The following is a 14,203-nucleotide window of genomic DNA, read 5'->3' on the forward strand; positions in this document are numbered from 1 at the left end:
ACACGTAGTATCATAAATGCAGACTATTCCAGCTTTCTTTTTCTTTTTGGCCGTGCGGCATGGCATGCGGGATCTTAGTCCCACCACCAAGGATCAAACCCCGGGGCCCCAGCAGTGAAAGCGCTGAGTCCTAACCACTGGACAGCCAGGAAATTCCCTCTTCCAGCTTTAAAAGATATAAAGCACAGCAGCGATTGCCTCGCACATTCAGGAAGTGTTCTTAGCATGGCCCACAAGAACCTGAATTACCCGGCCTACACTTCAGCCTCATCTCTGGGCCCTGCCTCTGTCTCAGTCAGTTTATTGCCAATAAACTGCTATGTAACAAATCGACCCTCCACTCAGTGGCTTGCTCCTGGCTTACTCCTGTTGAAGCCCGGAACCACTGTATGAGAAGTTCTACTACTCTCGGTCCACTGTGCTGTGAGGAGGCCCAAGCGAGCCACATGGAGGTGTCTGGCCAGTCCCAACACCCACTGCATGGAGAAGAGCCAGGCCCCAGATGTATGGACCAACTGAGCCAACCCAGCCATCCCTGGCTCCCTGTCCACCCCGATGAAGTCCCACTGTGGGGCAGAGATGAAGCCCTCCCTCTGTGCCCTGCTTGAATTGCTACTAATAGAACGTTTTTTCCTAATAACCACAGAATAATGAAATGAGCATAATAAAATGTTTTTCTTCATAATACTTCCACATCATATACTTGAATAGAAAGGTCCTTTCCTGTATTTGAGTAATCCCTGCCTTTTTTTAAAGAGGGGGGGAAAAAAAGCTTTTTAGTAAAAAAAACCCAAAAAACCTTCAGCCTTCTGAGCTCCCTACATGGTTTATGAGGAAAGTGTAAGAGGCGTTTTTTATTTTTATTTTAAAAAAATAATTAATTAATTAATTTTTGGCTGCACTGGGTCTTCGTTGCTGTGCACGGGCTTTCTCTAGTTGTGGTGAGTGGGGACTGCTCTTCATTGCGGTGCGTGGGCTTCATCGCGGTGGCTTCTCTTGCTGCGGAGCCTGGGCTCTAGGCGCGTGGGCTTCAGTAGTTATGGCACGTGGGCTCAGTAGTTGTGGCTCACGGGCTCTAGAGCACAGGCTCAGTAGTTGTGACACATGGGCTTAGTTGCTCCACGGCACATGGGATCTTCCCAGACCAGGGCTCGAACCTGTGTCCCCTGCAGTGGCAGGCAGATTCTTAACCACTGCGCCCCCAGGGAAGTTCCCTGATGTTTTTTTAACTATTCAAATGTAAAACTAAACCAGAAAAAAATTTTAAAACCTTGGTGGCTTAAAACAAAAATCCTTTCTTCTCATGCTTACAGGTCTGTGGATTGGCTGGGAGGCTCTGCTCCATGAGTCCCAGGCTTGGAGGGGCAGTGGGCGTGTTCTTACCATGCAAGGCCAGAAGCTTCCAGAAGGATGAGAGGAAACCCACAATGCCTCTGGACACCTACACATAAAACAAAAACTTGAAAAGTAAAGAAGGCATGTTTCCAGTGGAGTGAGGGAATGGGGGGAGGGGTAAAATAGGGGTATAGGATTGAGATACAAATTACTATGTATAAAATAAATAAGCTACAAAGACATATTGTACAACATAGGGAATATAACCAGTATTTTATAATAACTATAAATGGTGTATAACCTTTAAAAATTTGAATCATTATGCTGTACACCTGAAACTCATATAATATTGTACATCAACTATACCTCAATTAAAAACAATAAAAAGCAGGTGTCATGGTTTAACGGGCAGCCTTGGGAGTATGTAAAATAATATAGTATCTCACAATCTGTAGCATGTTGATTCTGGTGACATACATACGTCTTCCCATTGTATATTCACACGTTTCTCTGCTTTCCCAACTGTCTAAATATGAGCTTGTGCCCATTTCTCTAATGGCCGAAGGAAGGATTTATGAAGGCTAATCCTATGAAGGGAATAATTTAGGAAGCCTAACTCTATGGAGAAGCACTTTACAAAAACAGCAGGCCAGGGCTTCCCTGGTGGCGCAGTGGTTGAGAGTCCGCCTGCCGATGCAGGGGACACGGGTTCGTGCCCCGCTCTGGGAGGATCCCGCATGCCGCGGAGCGGCTGGGCCCGTGTGCCATGGCCGCTAAGCCTGCACGTCCGGAGCCTGTGCTCCGCAACGGGAGAGGCCACAGCAGTGAGAGGCCCGCGTACCGAAAAAAAAAACAAAAGAAAACCCCAGCAGGCCAATAGTGACTCTTATGTCGAGTTCTGTACTATAATCGTTTGCCCACGTCAATGGATTTGTCACCTTTTTCCCTCTGGTCTAGAATTACATCATATCTCTGAGACAAATGATTTCCATGGCTTAAGGGTGAACTGTGGGTTGCAAACTCCAGCTCAAGCCCTTTCTGTGCTGTGTGGCCTGGGGTGACTCACTTAGCCTCTCTGATCCTAAGGGTCTTTTTTACCCTCACCTGTGGACTCCGCCCCCTCCTTGAGGAAGAAGAGTCCCGCCCCCATATTACTGGCCCCGCCCACCAGGGCGCCCAGGTCGTGGTGAGCGGAGCTCGGGTAGACACGCCCAAGCCCCGCCCCCAGCCGCCCTGCCCTCCTCGGGCTCCCGGAGCCTCTGAGATTCGTCACCCCACTGTGTGCAGTCGCACGTCCTTCTGGGAGTTGTAGTTTCCGTACACCGGCGCTGCGGGCCCGAGTCAATGTGCAGGCGCAGCGCGGCACCTTCTGGGAGTTGTAGTTCTTGACGGACCCGAGCGAGCCGCAACTCTCCCAGTGCGCACGCGCAGTCCGGGCCGGCCTGGCGGTTGGGCTTGTTTGTGGTGGCTGATACCTTGACCTGTGTGGCCTGCACGTCCGCGCCACCGCCGGACGAAGGGTCACCGGGGCTCCGCGTGGGCCGGATAGGCCAGAGACCGTGGAGAAACTGACCCAAACCCGCCAGCCTCGGCGGGAGCCGCCCAAGGCCTTCAGAGATGGTCCCAGAGGCGAGGGCGCCGCGGTGCGCATGCGCGATTGTGTGTACGCTTGTCCCCTGTGTGTCTGTGTGTGACGGTATGGTATGATCCCGACTCCAGCGGCGTGTTCCTGTGCGTGTGAGGCCTGCCCTGCGTGCCACTCCAGAACTTTGTGCCGGTGCGAGCGTGTAGCTATGTGTGTCACTGTGCGTGTAGGCCCGCCTGTCCCATCTGTGCATGAGACTTCATGCGAGTCCGTCCCCAAGTGTCACCACATGTTTGCACGTGCCTGACCCTAGCGGCCTGTGCCTGTGAATTTGAGCATTTGGGGACCTCTGCCTATCTGTGACTTTGGGCATGTGTGGAACTTGTTCTCCTAGGTGGGTGTGAGGTGTATAATTCCACACTTCCTGGCTGTGCAACTGCGTAGGGTGGCTGGGTGGGTGTGCCTGCCAGCATGGAGCTGGATGGTCAGGGTGTGCCTGAGTGGAGGGCTGTGCACAGGATATTGATGAGAGACACTGCGAGGGTGGGGGTGCTGCGTGTGTGTGTGTGTGTGTGTGTGTGTGTGTGTCTGTTAGCGCGTGGGGGAGACCCTGCAAACCTGCGGCTCTGTACATGTGCGGAGCTCTGCCCACCGCATGAATCTGTGTGTGACTAGGGGTGCCACTGTGGGTGGTGACCCAGGCCAGGCCTGCCCGTTGAGCAGGGCGGCATGTGTGACTTTGTTGTGTGTGTACCCATGTGTGCATGGGCAGGCGTGACCGCAGACGTGCTTGGAGTTGAGTGGGTGTGCGAGACTGCCTGCCTCCTTGTGTATGGGAAGGACTATGCCACAGCATATGGGTGACTGTGTAAGGGCATCTGAGGGCCAAGGCAGGGGATGGTATAACAGTCCCCCCCGCCCCGTGTGGTTGCATGCAACTCCATGTGTGTGTCTGTGTGTGATGTGACATGTGTCTGCCTCTGAGCATGTTTCTGTCTCCCTTTTGGTTGCTTGCTTGTGCACCTGACTGGCCCAGGTGTACCCCACCCTGAATCCACTTACCTTCCCCACGTGCACACAGAGGAAACACCCTGCGTTCTTGCTTCACCCACCCACCTGCGCCTGCCCCAGCATCTTCCTTCAGGGGTCCCTGTTTCTTTTTCTCACAGATGCTGACTGGACCCACTGAGGCATGTGTGGCCACGGCAGGAGCCACAGCCTGAGTGACATGGACAGGACCCGATGCTCCCAAACCCACGAGGTGGGTACCACTGCCTGCTCTGGGGACCCAGTCAGGCCCCACTCAAGCCTGAGGGCTGCCTGTGGGGGTGGCACCAGAACTGGGACTGGCCCCATTTGGCTCCCACCAGCAAAGTTCTCACCTCTGCACAAAGACCCTGCATGGTCTGGCCCTCACCCTGCCATATCTAATCTCCCCTGCTCTCCGCCTAGGTCACTCTTCTCCAGCGCCCCCCAACCCTGCCCAGCCCCTTAACTGTTCCTCCATCACCTCCATAATGGTCCTGCCTTAGGACCTTTGCACCTGCTGGGCTCACGGCCCAGAATGCTCGCTCCATAACTTCCTCCAAGTCTTGGCTCATTGAGCCCTGCACTGGGGGACAAGCATTCCAGGTAGGTGGAACGGCCAGTGCAAAGGCCCTGTGGCAGGAGCATGCCTGGAGTGTTTGTGGAACAGGGAAGAGGCCTCTGGCTGGAGCAGGGCAAGCCCAGAGCAGGTGAGGGTGTTGTAGAGGCTGAGGTCAGGGAGATGCTGTGCAGGCCATGGAGAGGAGTGTGGCATTTAAGGAGCCATTAGTGATTTTTAAAAAAGTATTTATTTATTTGGCTGCTCAGGGTCTTAGTTGCGACATGCGGGATCTTTAGTTGTGGCATGTGGGATCTTAGTTCCCCAACCAGGGATTGAATCCGGGCCTCCTGCATTGGGATCTTGGTGTCTTAACCACTGGACCACCAGGGAAGTCCTGCCATTAGTGATTTTTAATTGGGAGAGGGAGGAAGAGGAAAAGCTCTGGAGCTAGGCAGCCCAGGTGTGGGTCCTGGTATTGCCACTTCTGGGAGCCTCACTGAGGAATAAAAGAGCTTAAAGGGTGATGGGCACATAGGTGTGTGTTCAACAGGTGCTGGTTATTTTGGCCACTATAATAATACACCCGAGTTGGCTTCAGAGTGGCTGGGACCAGTGCCTCTTAGATGTTCCTGTGCCCACAAACCACCCGGGGCTCTTATCAGAAGGCAGATTCCAAGTTACCAGGCCTGGAGAGAGGCCTGAGCTCTGCACTTGTCCCGGGCAGTGCTGATGCTGCTGGGCCTTGGGCTAGGGTGGAGCGGTTTTGATTTCAGAGTGGAAATCAGGATCTCTGTGTTGACGGCTGTCACGCTCTGTGTGCTAGTTAAGATGAAATGTCTCCTCCTGGTCCGGACATGTGGCCCGCCCGCCCGTGAAAACTTTCACTGGCTTCCTGTACCTGCTGTGCGTGTTCTGTGTGCCACACACACCTGCTCGTCGCCACCTGTAGCTTGTCTTTGCTGGGGTTGGGGTGGGGAGCACCAGGGGGATGAGGGGAGCTCAGAGCCTGTTGAGGGAGGCTCAGGCTCAGCATGTGAGTGTGACTTTGCACACAGCAGGGAGCAAGCTGGAAGCTGGTTGCTACTGGTGGGAGACAGACACAGGGCCTCTGGACCCACGTGAGCAGGGTCTTTCAGGGAGGGGTGTGCTGCTGTGATACCAGGAGAAACTCATCATCCCTAGGATGGCCCCCACTTGGCCCACCCACCCCAGGGGGCTGAACCCAAAGCAGGTCACTGACTGCTCTCCACACGTGCACATAGTCACAGGCACCAGGGATTAGGACTTCAGTACATCTTTTGCATGGACGCAATTGAACCCATAACAGCAGGGTTTAGAAACATTTTTGGTTGTCACACCTGGGGGCATCCAGTGAGTAGAGGTCAGGGACGCTGCTCAACATCCTACAAGGCACAGGATGGTCCCGCAACAAAGCATGATGTGACCCAGGCTGTCAGTAGACAGACCCTGCACTGATCCTTTTCCAGCCCGGGACAGGTGACAAACCTGTTTGGTTTTTTGTTGTCATTCTTTTTTTCTTTCTTTCCTTCTTTCCTCCTCTTCCTTCCCTCCCTTCCCTCCCTCCCTCTTTCCCTCCTTCCCTCTCTTTCTTTCTCATCCAGTAACGAAGATGTGAAATCGAGGCAGCAGCTCACAAAGCCGGGATGGAAGGACTCTTGACGGTTGCCGTCCAGCAAGACTCTGAGTTGGAAGAAACCCCGAAACACGAAGGTCATTTCAGGGATGGCCGGGAGAACCAGGAACGTTGTTTGAAGCAGGAGGTCCACGAGGAAGACCCCACTGAGGACGGCGTCCCAGAGCATGATGAATGCACCAGAACCCCCAGGACCAGATCGAGCCCCACAACTACCCAGGCTGACTGCAAGCCCCAGAGGCGCGGTGCACCAAGAAAGAACCCAAACCAGAAGAACACAGACGCCAGTGCAGAGGAGGAGGAGGAACGAGGTGGTGGCACCAGAAAGCCGTGGAAGTGTCAGGACTGCGGAAAGGCCTTCAGCTACTGCTCGGCCTTCACCCTGCACCAAAGAACCCACACGGGGGAGAAACCGTTCTCCTGCCCCGACTGCAGCAAGGCCTTTAGCCAGAGCGTGCACCTGATGCTGCACCGGCGGACGCACACGGGCGAGCGGCCCTACACATGCGGTGAGTGCGGCAAGGCCTTTAGCCAGGGCTCCTACCTGGCAGCGCACCGGCGCACACACACGGGCCAGCGGCCACACAGCTGTGTGGACTGTGGCAAGGCTTTCATGCGCCCCACGCACCTGGCGCAGCACCGGCGTGTGCACACAGGCGAGCGGCCCTTCGCGTGTGGCCAGTGTGCCAAGGCCTTTCGTAACCGCTCCTCCCTGCTGGAGCACCAGCGCATCCACACGGGCGAGAAGCCATTTGTGTGTGCACAGTGCAACAAGGCCTTCCGCTTCTCCTCGGCGCTCATCCGCCACCAGCGCACGCACACTGCCGAGCGGCCCTACGCCTGTGGCCAGTGTGCCAAGGCCTTCACGCAGATCACGCACCTGGCGCAGCACCGTCGCGTGCACACGGGCGAGAAGCCCTACACGTGCCCCGAGTGCGGTGCGCCCTTCAGCCAGAGCGCCTCGCTGGCCGAGCACCGGCGCATCCACACGGGCGAGAAGCCGTACACGTGCGCACAGTGCGGCAAGGCCTTCACGCAGGTGTCGCACCTGAGCCAGCACCGGCGCGTGCACACTGGAGAGCGGCCCTACGCCTGCCGGGACTGCGGCCGCGCCTTCAGCAACCGCTCGCACCTGGTGCAGCACCACCTCGTGCACACGGGGGTGCGGCCCTACAAGTGCCTGGAGTGCGGCGCCACCTTCAGCCACGTGTCCTCCCTAATTGAGCACCAGAAGGTCCACACCGGAGAGAAGCCCTACCGGTGCAGGGACTGCGGCCGTGCCTTCAGCCAGGGCTCGTCGCTGACGCTGCACCAGCGCACACACACCGGCGAGCGGCCCTACGCGTGCCCCAAGTGCGGCAAGGCCTTCAGTAACCGCTCCTACCTGATCCAGCACCACATCGTGCACACCGGGGAGAAGCCGTACGAGTGCAGCGGCTGCGGCAAGGCCTTCGGCTTCTCCTCCGCCCTCATTCGACACCAGAGGACACACGCTGACGAGAAGGTGCGGGACACCTTTGCCCAGTTGCCACACCTGACTCAACACCTGAGCTCTGACTGGGAGGAGGAGCCTGTTGACAGTGGTGGTCCTGCAGAAACCGTGGTGGACCAGCGCAAGAATGAGGGCTGAGGGCTGCCAGGGCCTCCTGTAGGCAGGCACCCCGCTGAGCCTTTTATACCTCGTGCTCGGGCTCTCAGCAGTAGCGGGTAGATACTCTACCATCCCCATGTTGCCGATGAGGAAACCAAGGCTCTGGGAGGCTCCGTGGGGTGCCCGAGATCACACAGGAAGGATGTCACAGGGTCAGGACTGGACCTCGCATCTACCAGGCTCACCTCCACCACCTCCCTGGTTCAAAATTCTAATTGTGACCCATGAAAGTAGACCTGAAGATATATCTGTGGGTCTCTGGTCGTCCTTTTGATCATTTTATGACTGAGTAGACATTTGGTCCACACATTTAAATAAATAAAAGGTTCAGTTCCTTTGGTGCAGTTGGCATGGTAACAGGGAGCAGGGTCTTAAGAATAAATGTGGGGACTTTCTGGTGGTGCAGTGGTTAAGAATCCGCCTGCCAATGTAGGGGACATGGGTTCGAGCCCTGGTCCAGGAAGACCCCACATGCCGCAGAGCAACTAAGCCCATGCACCACAGCTACTGAGCCTGCACTCTAGAGCCCGTGAGCCACAACTACTGAAGCCTGTGCACCTAGAGCCCATGCTCTGCAACAAGAGAAGCCACCCCAATGAGAAGCCCACGCACCACAACGAAGAGTAGCCCCTGCTCGCCGCAAGTAGAGAAAGCCCGCACGCAGCAATGGAGACCCCACGCAGCCATAAGTAAATAAATAAATAAATTTATAAAAGAATAAATGTGGATCCCTAGGACTGAAACAGTGCTTCCAAAATTAGAGAAAAATGAGCAGAGAACTCCAGGGCAGGGGAAGTTGTTTTAGAAGGAAGCACCTCTCCCCTGACAGACCTGTGGAGGGTGATTTTTAGAGTGGACCCCAGTCTTTTTTTCAGTATGAGGAAACACCTCCCATTTCCAGATGTTTTCCCCCAACTCAAAGTCCTGACTTTCATGGTTGTCTCTGTTAGCTCTTGCCAAGTAACAAGTCGCCCAGAATGTCCATTTAGTGTTTCCCATGCAGGGTGGTTCTGGAGGTCTGGACCAGTTTCATTCGATGTTGGAAAGGGGAGGGCCCACCATACCAGCCCCTTTCTCGGACCTCTGGGAGTGTGGGAGCGCATAAGCACCAGCGATTGGCCACAGATTGGAGGCGGGACTGAAATCAGAGCTGATCCTCAGCGGCTGTCCACACCTTGGATTTACATTACTGCCACCACCTTTGTAAACTCAGTGCCTGCAGGACAGCCAAGTGGACTGCAGGTGTTCCCACAGTTGGGATAGTCTGGCATTAGCAGCTGTGTGGCCAGCCTGGAGTCTGGGCTGCTTCCGCTGCAGTCCCGATACCTGACTTTAGTGGATCAGTGCCTACAAATCTGTGCTTGTAGTTTTGTGAACACAGCACCTGAGGGACATCTGGGCTGATTTCTTGCCTTCCCACAGTGGAGGCAGGGCCGAGGGCAGTGCCAACAACAATGTACTTTGTGAGCGCACATGACAGGTGACAAGTGACACCACAGCATGCTGCCTGATGGGCAGCTCCAATTGAGGAATACTCACTGACTCCTCTCCCATCCCACCCCCCTCACACCACAGCTTAGAAATGGGTCTGGGGGCCTCTACTCCAACAACTAGGGAGCATGTCCTTACCCCAACAGGGCAGTGAAAACCACAGAGCAAAGAGGAGGCCCCACTCCCTATCCAGGGCAGGCTCTGGTCACCGCAACACCAGTCACACCCCCTATCAAGCAGATAATGGCCAGCACACACTGAGGAAAGGCGCAGCAGGCATCCATACTAAAAGCAGCCCTCGCACCAAAAGTACTAAAACCACGCAGGCTACACAAGGACATTCCATATAAAAATAGCCCTTGGGAGTTCCCTGGTGGTCTAGTGGTTAGGATTTGGTGCTTTCATTGCCATGGCCCACGTTCAGTCCCTGGTCAGAGAACTGAGATCCCACAAGACATGCAGCATGTTTAGCCAACATAAAAACAAACAAACAAACAAAAAAGCCCTCTAAGACCACAGTAGATAACTGTTCCTCCTAAACCCATAGGGTAAGAGAAATATAAGTAAAATGAAGAAGCAGAGGCACCACTCCAGATTAAAAGATCAAGAGAATTCCCCTGAAAGAACAAACAATGAAACAGACCTCCTCAGTCTAATAGACACTGAATTTAAAAAAGGAGATAATGAAAATACTGAAGGAATTAAGAAGAGCTATTGATAGAAATGCAGATTACTGTAAAAAGAAACTAGAAGCTATAAAAGGAACCAAGAAAAATTTAAAAATTCATTTGGTGAGCTGAAATCTGAGCTAAAGACAATAAATAGCAGATTGAATATGGAAAAGAATGAATAAGTGATCTGGAAGATAGAATAATGGAAATCTCCCAATCAGAACAGCAGACAGAAAGCCAAATGAAGGAAAAAAAAGAAGAAAGCAATATAAGAGACCTATGGGATAATATAAAGCACGCCAATATATGCAAAATAGGGATACCAGAAGGAGAAGAAAGAGAAAAGGGGATTGAAAATGTATTTGAAGAAATTATGGCTGAAAATTTCCCAAACCTAAAGAAGGAAACAGATATCCAGGTACAGGAAGCACAGAGGGTCCCAAACAAGATGAACCCAAACAGACCTACACCAAGACATATCATAATTAAAATGGCAAAAGTTAAAGAGGGGATTCTAAAGGCAGCAAAAGAAAAACAAAGTTAATTACAAGGGAACCCCCATAAGGCTATCAGGTAATTTCTCTACAGAAACATTGCAGGTTAGAAGGGAGTGGCAAGATACATTCAAAGTCCTGAAAGGGAAAAATCTGCAACCTAGGATACTCTACCCAGCAAGATTATTTAGAAGAAGAATAGAATAGAAGAAGAGATAAAGAAATTCTCAGATAAGCAAAAAGTAAAAGAATACAGCAATAGTAAAACCTAGGCCAAAGGAAATACTGAAAGGCCTTCTCTAAATAGAAAAGCAGCAAGACTATAGGAAAGAGAAAATCACAACTGGAAAGTAAATCACTTAAATAAGCCAGTGCACAGATTTTTCAAAAATCAAAAAAAATTTCTGCAAAATTTTCTGTGAAAGTGCTGATAACCACAATGAATGGCAGAAGGATAAACATGCAGATGTAAAAGAGGATGTCAAAATCATACAGTGTGGGGGAGGAGAATAAGAAAGTGTAGTGGGTTTATTTTTTTTCAGAATGTGTTTCAGCTTATATGACTACCAGTCCAAGCAAGTAGATATAGGAAGAGGTTAACATACTTGAAAAACAGGGTAACCACAGATCAAAAAACATACAATAGATTCACGAAAACCAAAAAGAAGAGAACACAAGCATAATACAAAAGAAAATAATCAAACCACAAAAGGAAAAACAAAAAGAAAGGAACAAGAAGAAATACAAAATCAATGGGAAAACAAGGCTTAAAATGGCAATAAGTACATATCTATCAACAATTACCTTAAATGACAATGGACTAAATGCTCCAATAAAAAGACATAGAGTGGCAGGTTGGATTTAAAAAAAAAACAAAAAAGCCTACAATATACTGCCTACAAGAGACCCACTTTGGGGCAAAGGACACACATAGATTGAAAGTGAGGGGATGGAAAAAGATATTTCATGCAAATGGAAATGACAAGAAAGCAGGGGTCACAATACCCATATCAAACAAAACAGAGGCTATAAACAGGAAAGATAAAGAAGGACACTATATAACGATAAAAGAAGAGGATATTACACTCGTCAACATATATGCACCAACATAGGAGCACCCAAATGCATGAAATAAATACTAACAGACATAAAGGGGGAAATCAATGGGACTACAACACCCCACTCACATCAATGGACAGATCTTCCAGACAGAAAATCAATAAGGCAACAGAGATCCTAAATGATACAATAGAACAGTTAGACTTAATTGATATTTTCAGGACATTACATCCAAAAAAAACCCAGAATACACATTCTTTTCAAGTGCACATGGAAAATTCTCTAAGATTGATTACACATACTAGGGCATAAAACAAGCCTCAACAAATTTAAGAGTATAGAAATTATTTCAAGCATCTTTTCTGACCACAAGAGCATGAAACTAGAAATCAACCACAGGAAAAAAAAATGAGAAAAACAACAATTACATGGAGAATAAACAACATGCTACTAAAAAACCAATGGATCAAGGAGGAAATCAAAGAGGAAATTAAAAAATACCTTGAGACAAATGACAATGAAAACAATCATACAAAATCTATGGGAAGCAGCAAAAGCAGTTCTTAGAGGGAAGTTCATAGTGATACAGGCCTTCTTCAAGAAATAGGAAAAATCTCAAACAAATTAACCTACCACCTGAAAGAATTAGAAAAAGAAGAATAAACAAAATCTAAAGTCAGCAGAAGGAATGAAATAATAAAGATCAGAGAGGAAATAAATAAAATGGAGATTTTTTAAAGCAATAGAAAAAAATCAATAAAACAAAGAGCTGGTTCTTTGAAAGGGTAAAAAAAATTGACAAACCTTCGGCCAGGCTCACCAAGAAGAAAAGAGAGAGGACCCAAATAAAATAAAATGAAAGAGGAGAAATAGCAACTGATACCACAGAAATGCAATTTAAAAAAAAAGAGAATACTATGAACAATCATACGCCAACAAATTGGACAACCTAGAAGAAATGGACAAGTTTTTAGAAACATACAGTGCACCAAAACTGAATCAAAAAGAAATAGATAATTTGAACAGACCAATCACTAGAAATAAAATAGAATCTGTAATTAAAAAAAATAAGACTTCCTACAAACAAAAGTCCAGGACCAGATGGCTTCACAGGTGAATTCTACCAAACATACAAAGAAGAATTTATATACTAATCCTTCTCAAACTCTTCCAAAAGATTGAAGAGGAGGGAACACTCCCAAAGACATTCTATGAAGCCAGCATCACCCGGATACCAAAACCAGACAAAGACACCACCAAAAAAAGAAAATTACAGTCCAATATCTTTGATGAATGTAGATGGGAAAATTCTCAACAAAATATTAGCAAACTGAATCCAACAACACATAAAAAAGGTTGTACACCACAACCAAGTTGGATTCATCCCAGGGTCACAAGGATGGTTCAACATACACAAATCAATCAATGTGATACACCACATCAACAAAAGAAAAGAAAAAAACCACATGATCATCTCAATAGATGCAGAAAAGGTATTTGATAAATTTCAACATCCAGTCATGATAAAAAGTTATGAAAGTGGGTATAGAGGGAACATATCTCAACATAATAAAAGCTGTTTATGACAAACCCACAGGCAAGATAATACTCAATGATGAAAAGCTGAAAGCCTTCCTTCTAAAATCTGGAATCTAACACAACATTGTAAATCAAGTATACTTCAATAAAATAAATTAAAAAAAAAAAAAGCTCTGAACGACTCTGATAAGACCAGCCCTAAACATGTAAATGAATAAAAGCATCAGCTAACTCAGATAATGATGAACGTTATGAAGGGGATTTTAAAAGGTATGGGGAAGTCATTCTGCATTTTACCTGAGTTAATTTGGATTTTATGCTAACTAAAATAGCCTGTTTGTGGCCTGTCAAACATGCATTGTACATCTGCTTTAATTATTGAAGAAAAGGGCACACTGACCAGAAGTAAAGAATGTGTTAAAAAGAAAGGTTAAATGCCTCCCTTCCTGGGATGCCAATGCTGGTCCTCCCTCAATAAGACTCCCTTCCCAGGTGCCAAGGCCATACTGACTCTCTGTATACTCGCTGTATACGCGCTGGTCTGTTTTTGTTTAGTTTGGTTTTGAAACCTTGAAGAAATGTACCTCTGACTTATTTAATGTTCTTTGCTCTGACAGTATATAACACTGTGCTGAAAACCATGCTTCTCTGGAGAAATTTCTCAGAAAAATCTGGGAGGCTGTCTTCTGGACTATAGTCCTCAGTTTGGCGCAAATAAAACTCTTTTCTATTTTTATTATATATTTATTATTTTCATTGACAAGGGGTTGGTGGCATTTGCGGGGCTGCGCAGCTCTCTCCCAGGAGATGAGAGGCTAATGACAAAAAGGAGCCAGCCCAGGGGAAAGTTTGGGGGAAGACTTTTCATTCCTGCTGGTCCCTGAAGCCTGGCATTTGGAGGATGGGTGTGGGAGATGGGGGAGGCCACTGTATCAGCAGAGGGGACCCACCTGAGGTGAAAGGTGGGATGCAGACCGGACACACGAAGACACGCTGTGCTCACACACACCCCATCACAATCACATTCTGGACCCTGCCCTTCCCCCACCGCACATCCCCCAGTTCTGTTGGCTGACAACCGGGAGAAACGAAGTCCAAGGACCACACCACCTGCCCCGCCCAGAGACATCGTCAAC

The 14,203-nt window shown here is 49.3% G+C and overlaps 1 protein-coding gene across 1 annotated transcript; it reads left to right on the forward strand.

The window, feature by feature from the left end:
- Window positions 1-2,649: 2,649 nt before the first annotated feature.
- ZNF835 (zinc finger protein 835) lies at window positions 2,650-14,104 on the forward strand. The gene is made up of 3 exons (XM_089901986.1): window positions 2,650-2,978; window positions 4,090-4,181; window positions 6,131-14,104. The coding sequence occupies exon 3, from the start codon at window positions 6,173-6,175 to the stop codon at window positions 7,790-7,792; it is 1,620 nt and encodes a 539-aa protein (XP_089758112.1). The 5' UTR covers window positions 2,650-2,978; window positions 4,090-4,181; window positions 6,131-6,172; the 3' UTR covers window positions 7,793-14,104.
- The last annotated feature ends 99 nt before the right edge of the window (window positions 14,105-14,203 follow it).

This window comes from Delphinapterus leucas, chromosome 20 (genome assembly GCF_059928025.1).
Source record: "Delphinapterus leucas isolate spDelLeu-1000000601 "Yukka" chromosome 20, BTC_Dleu_Yukka2, whole genome shotgun sequence".
NCBI lineage: Eukaryota > Metazoa > Chordata > Mammalia > Artiodactyla > Monodontidae > Delphinapterus > Delphinapterus leucas.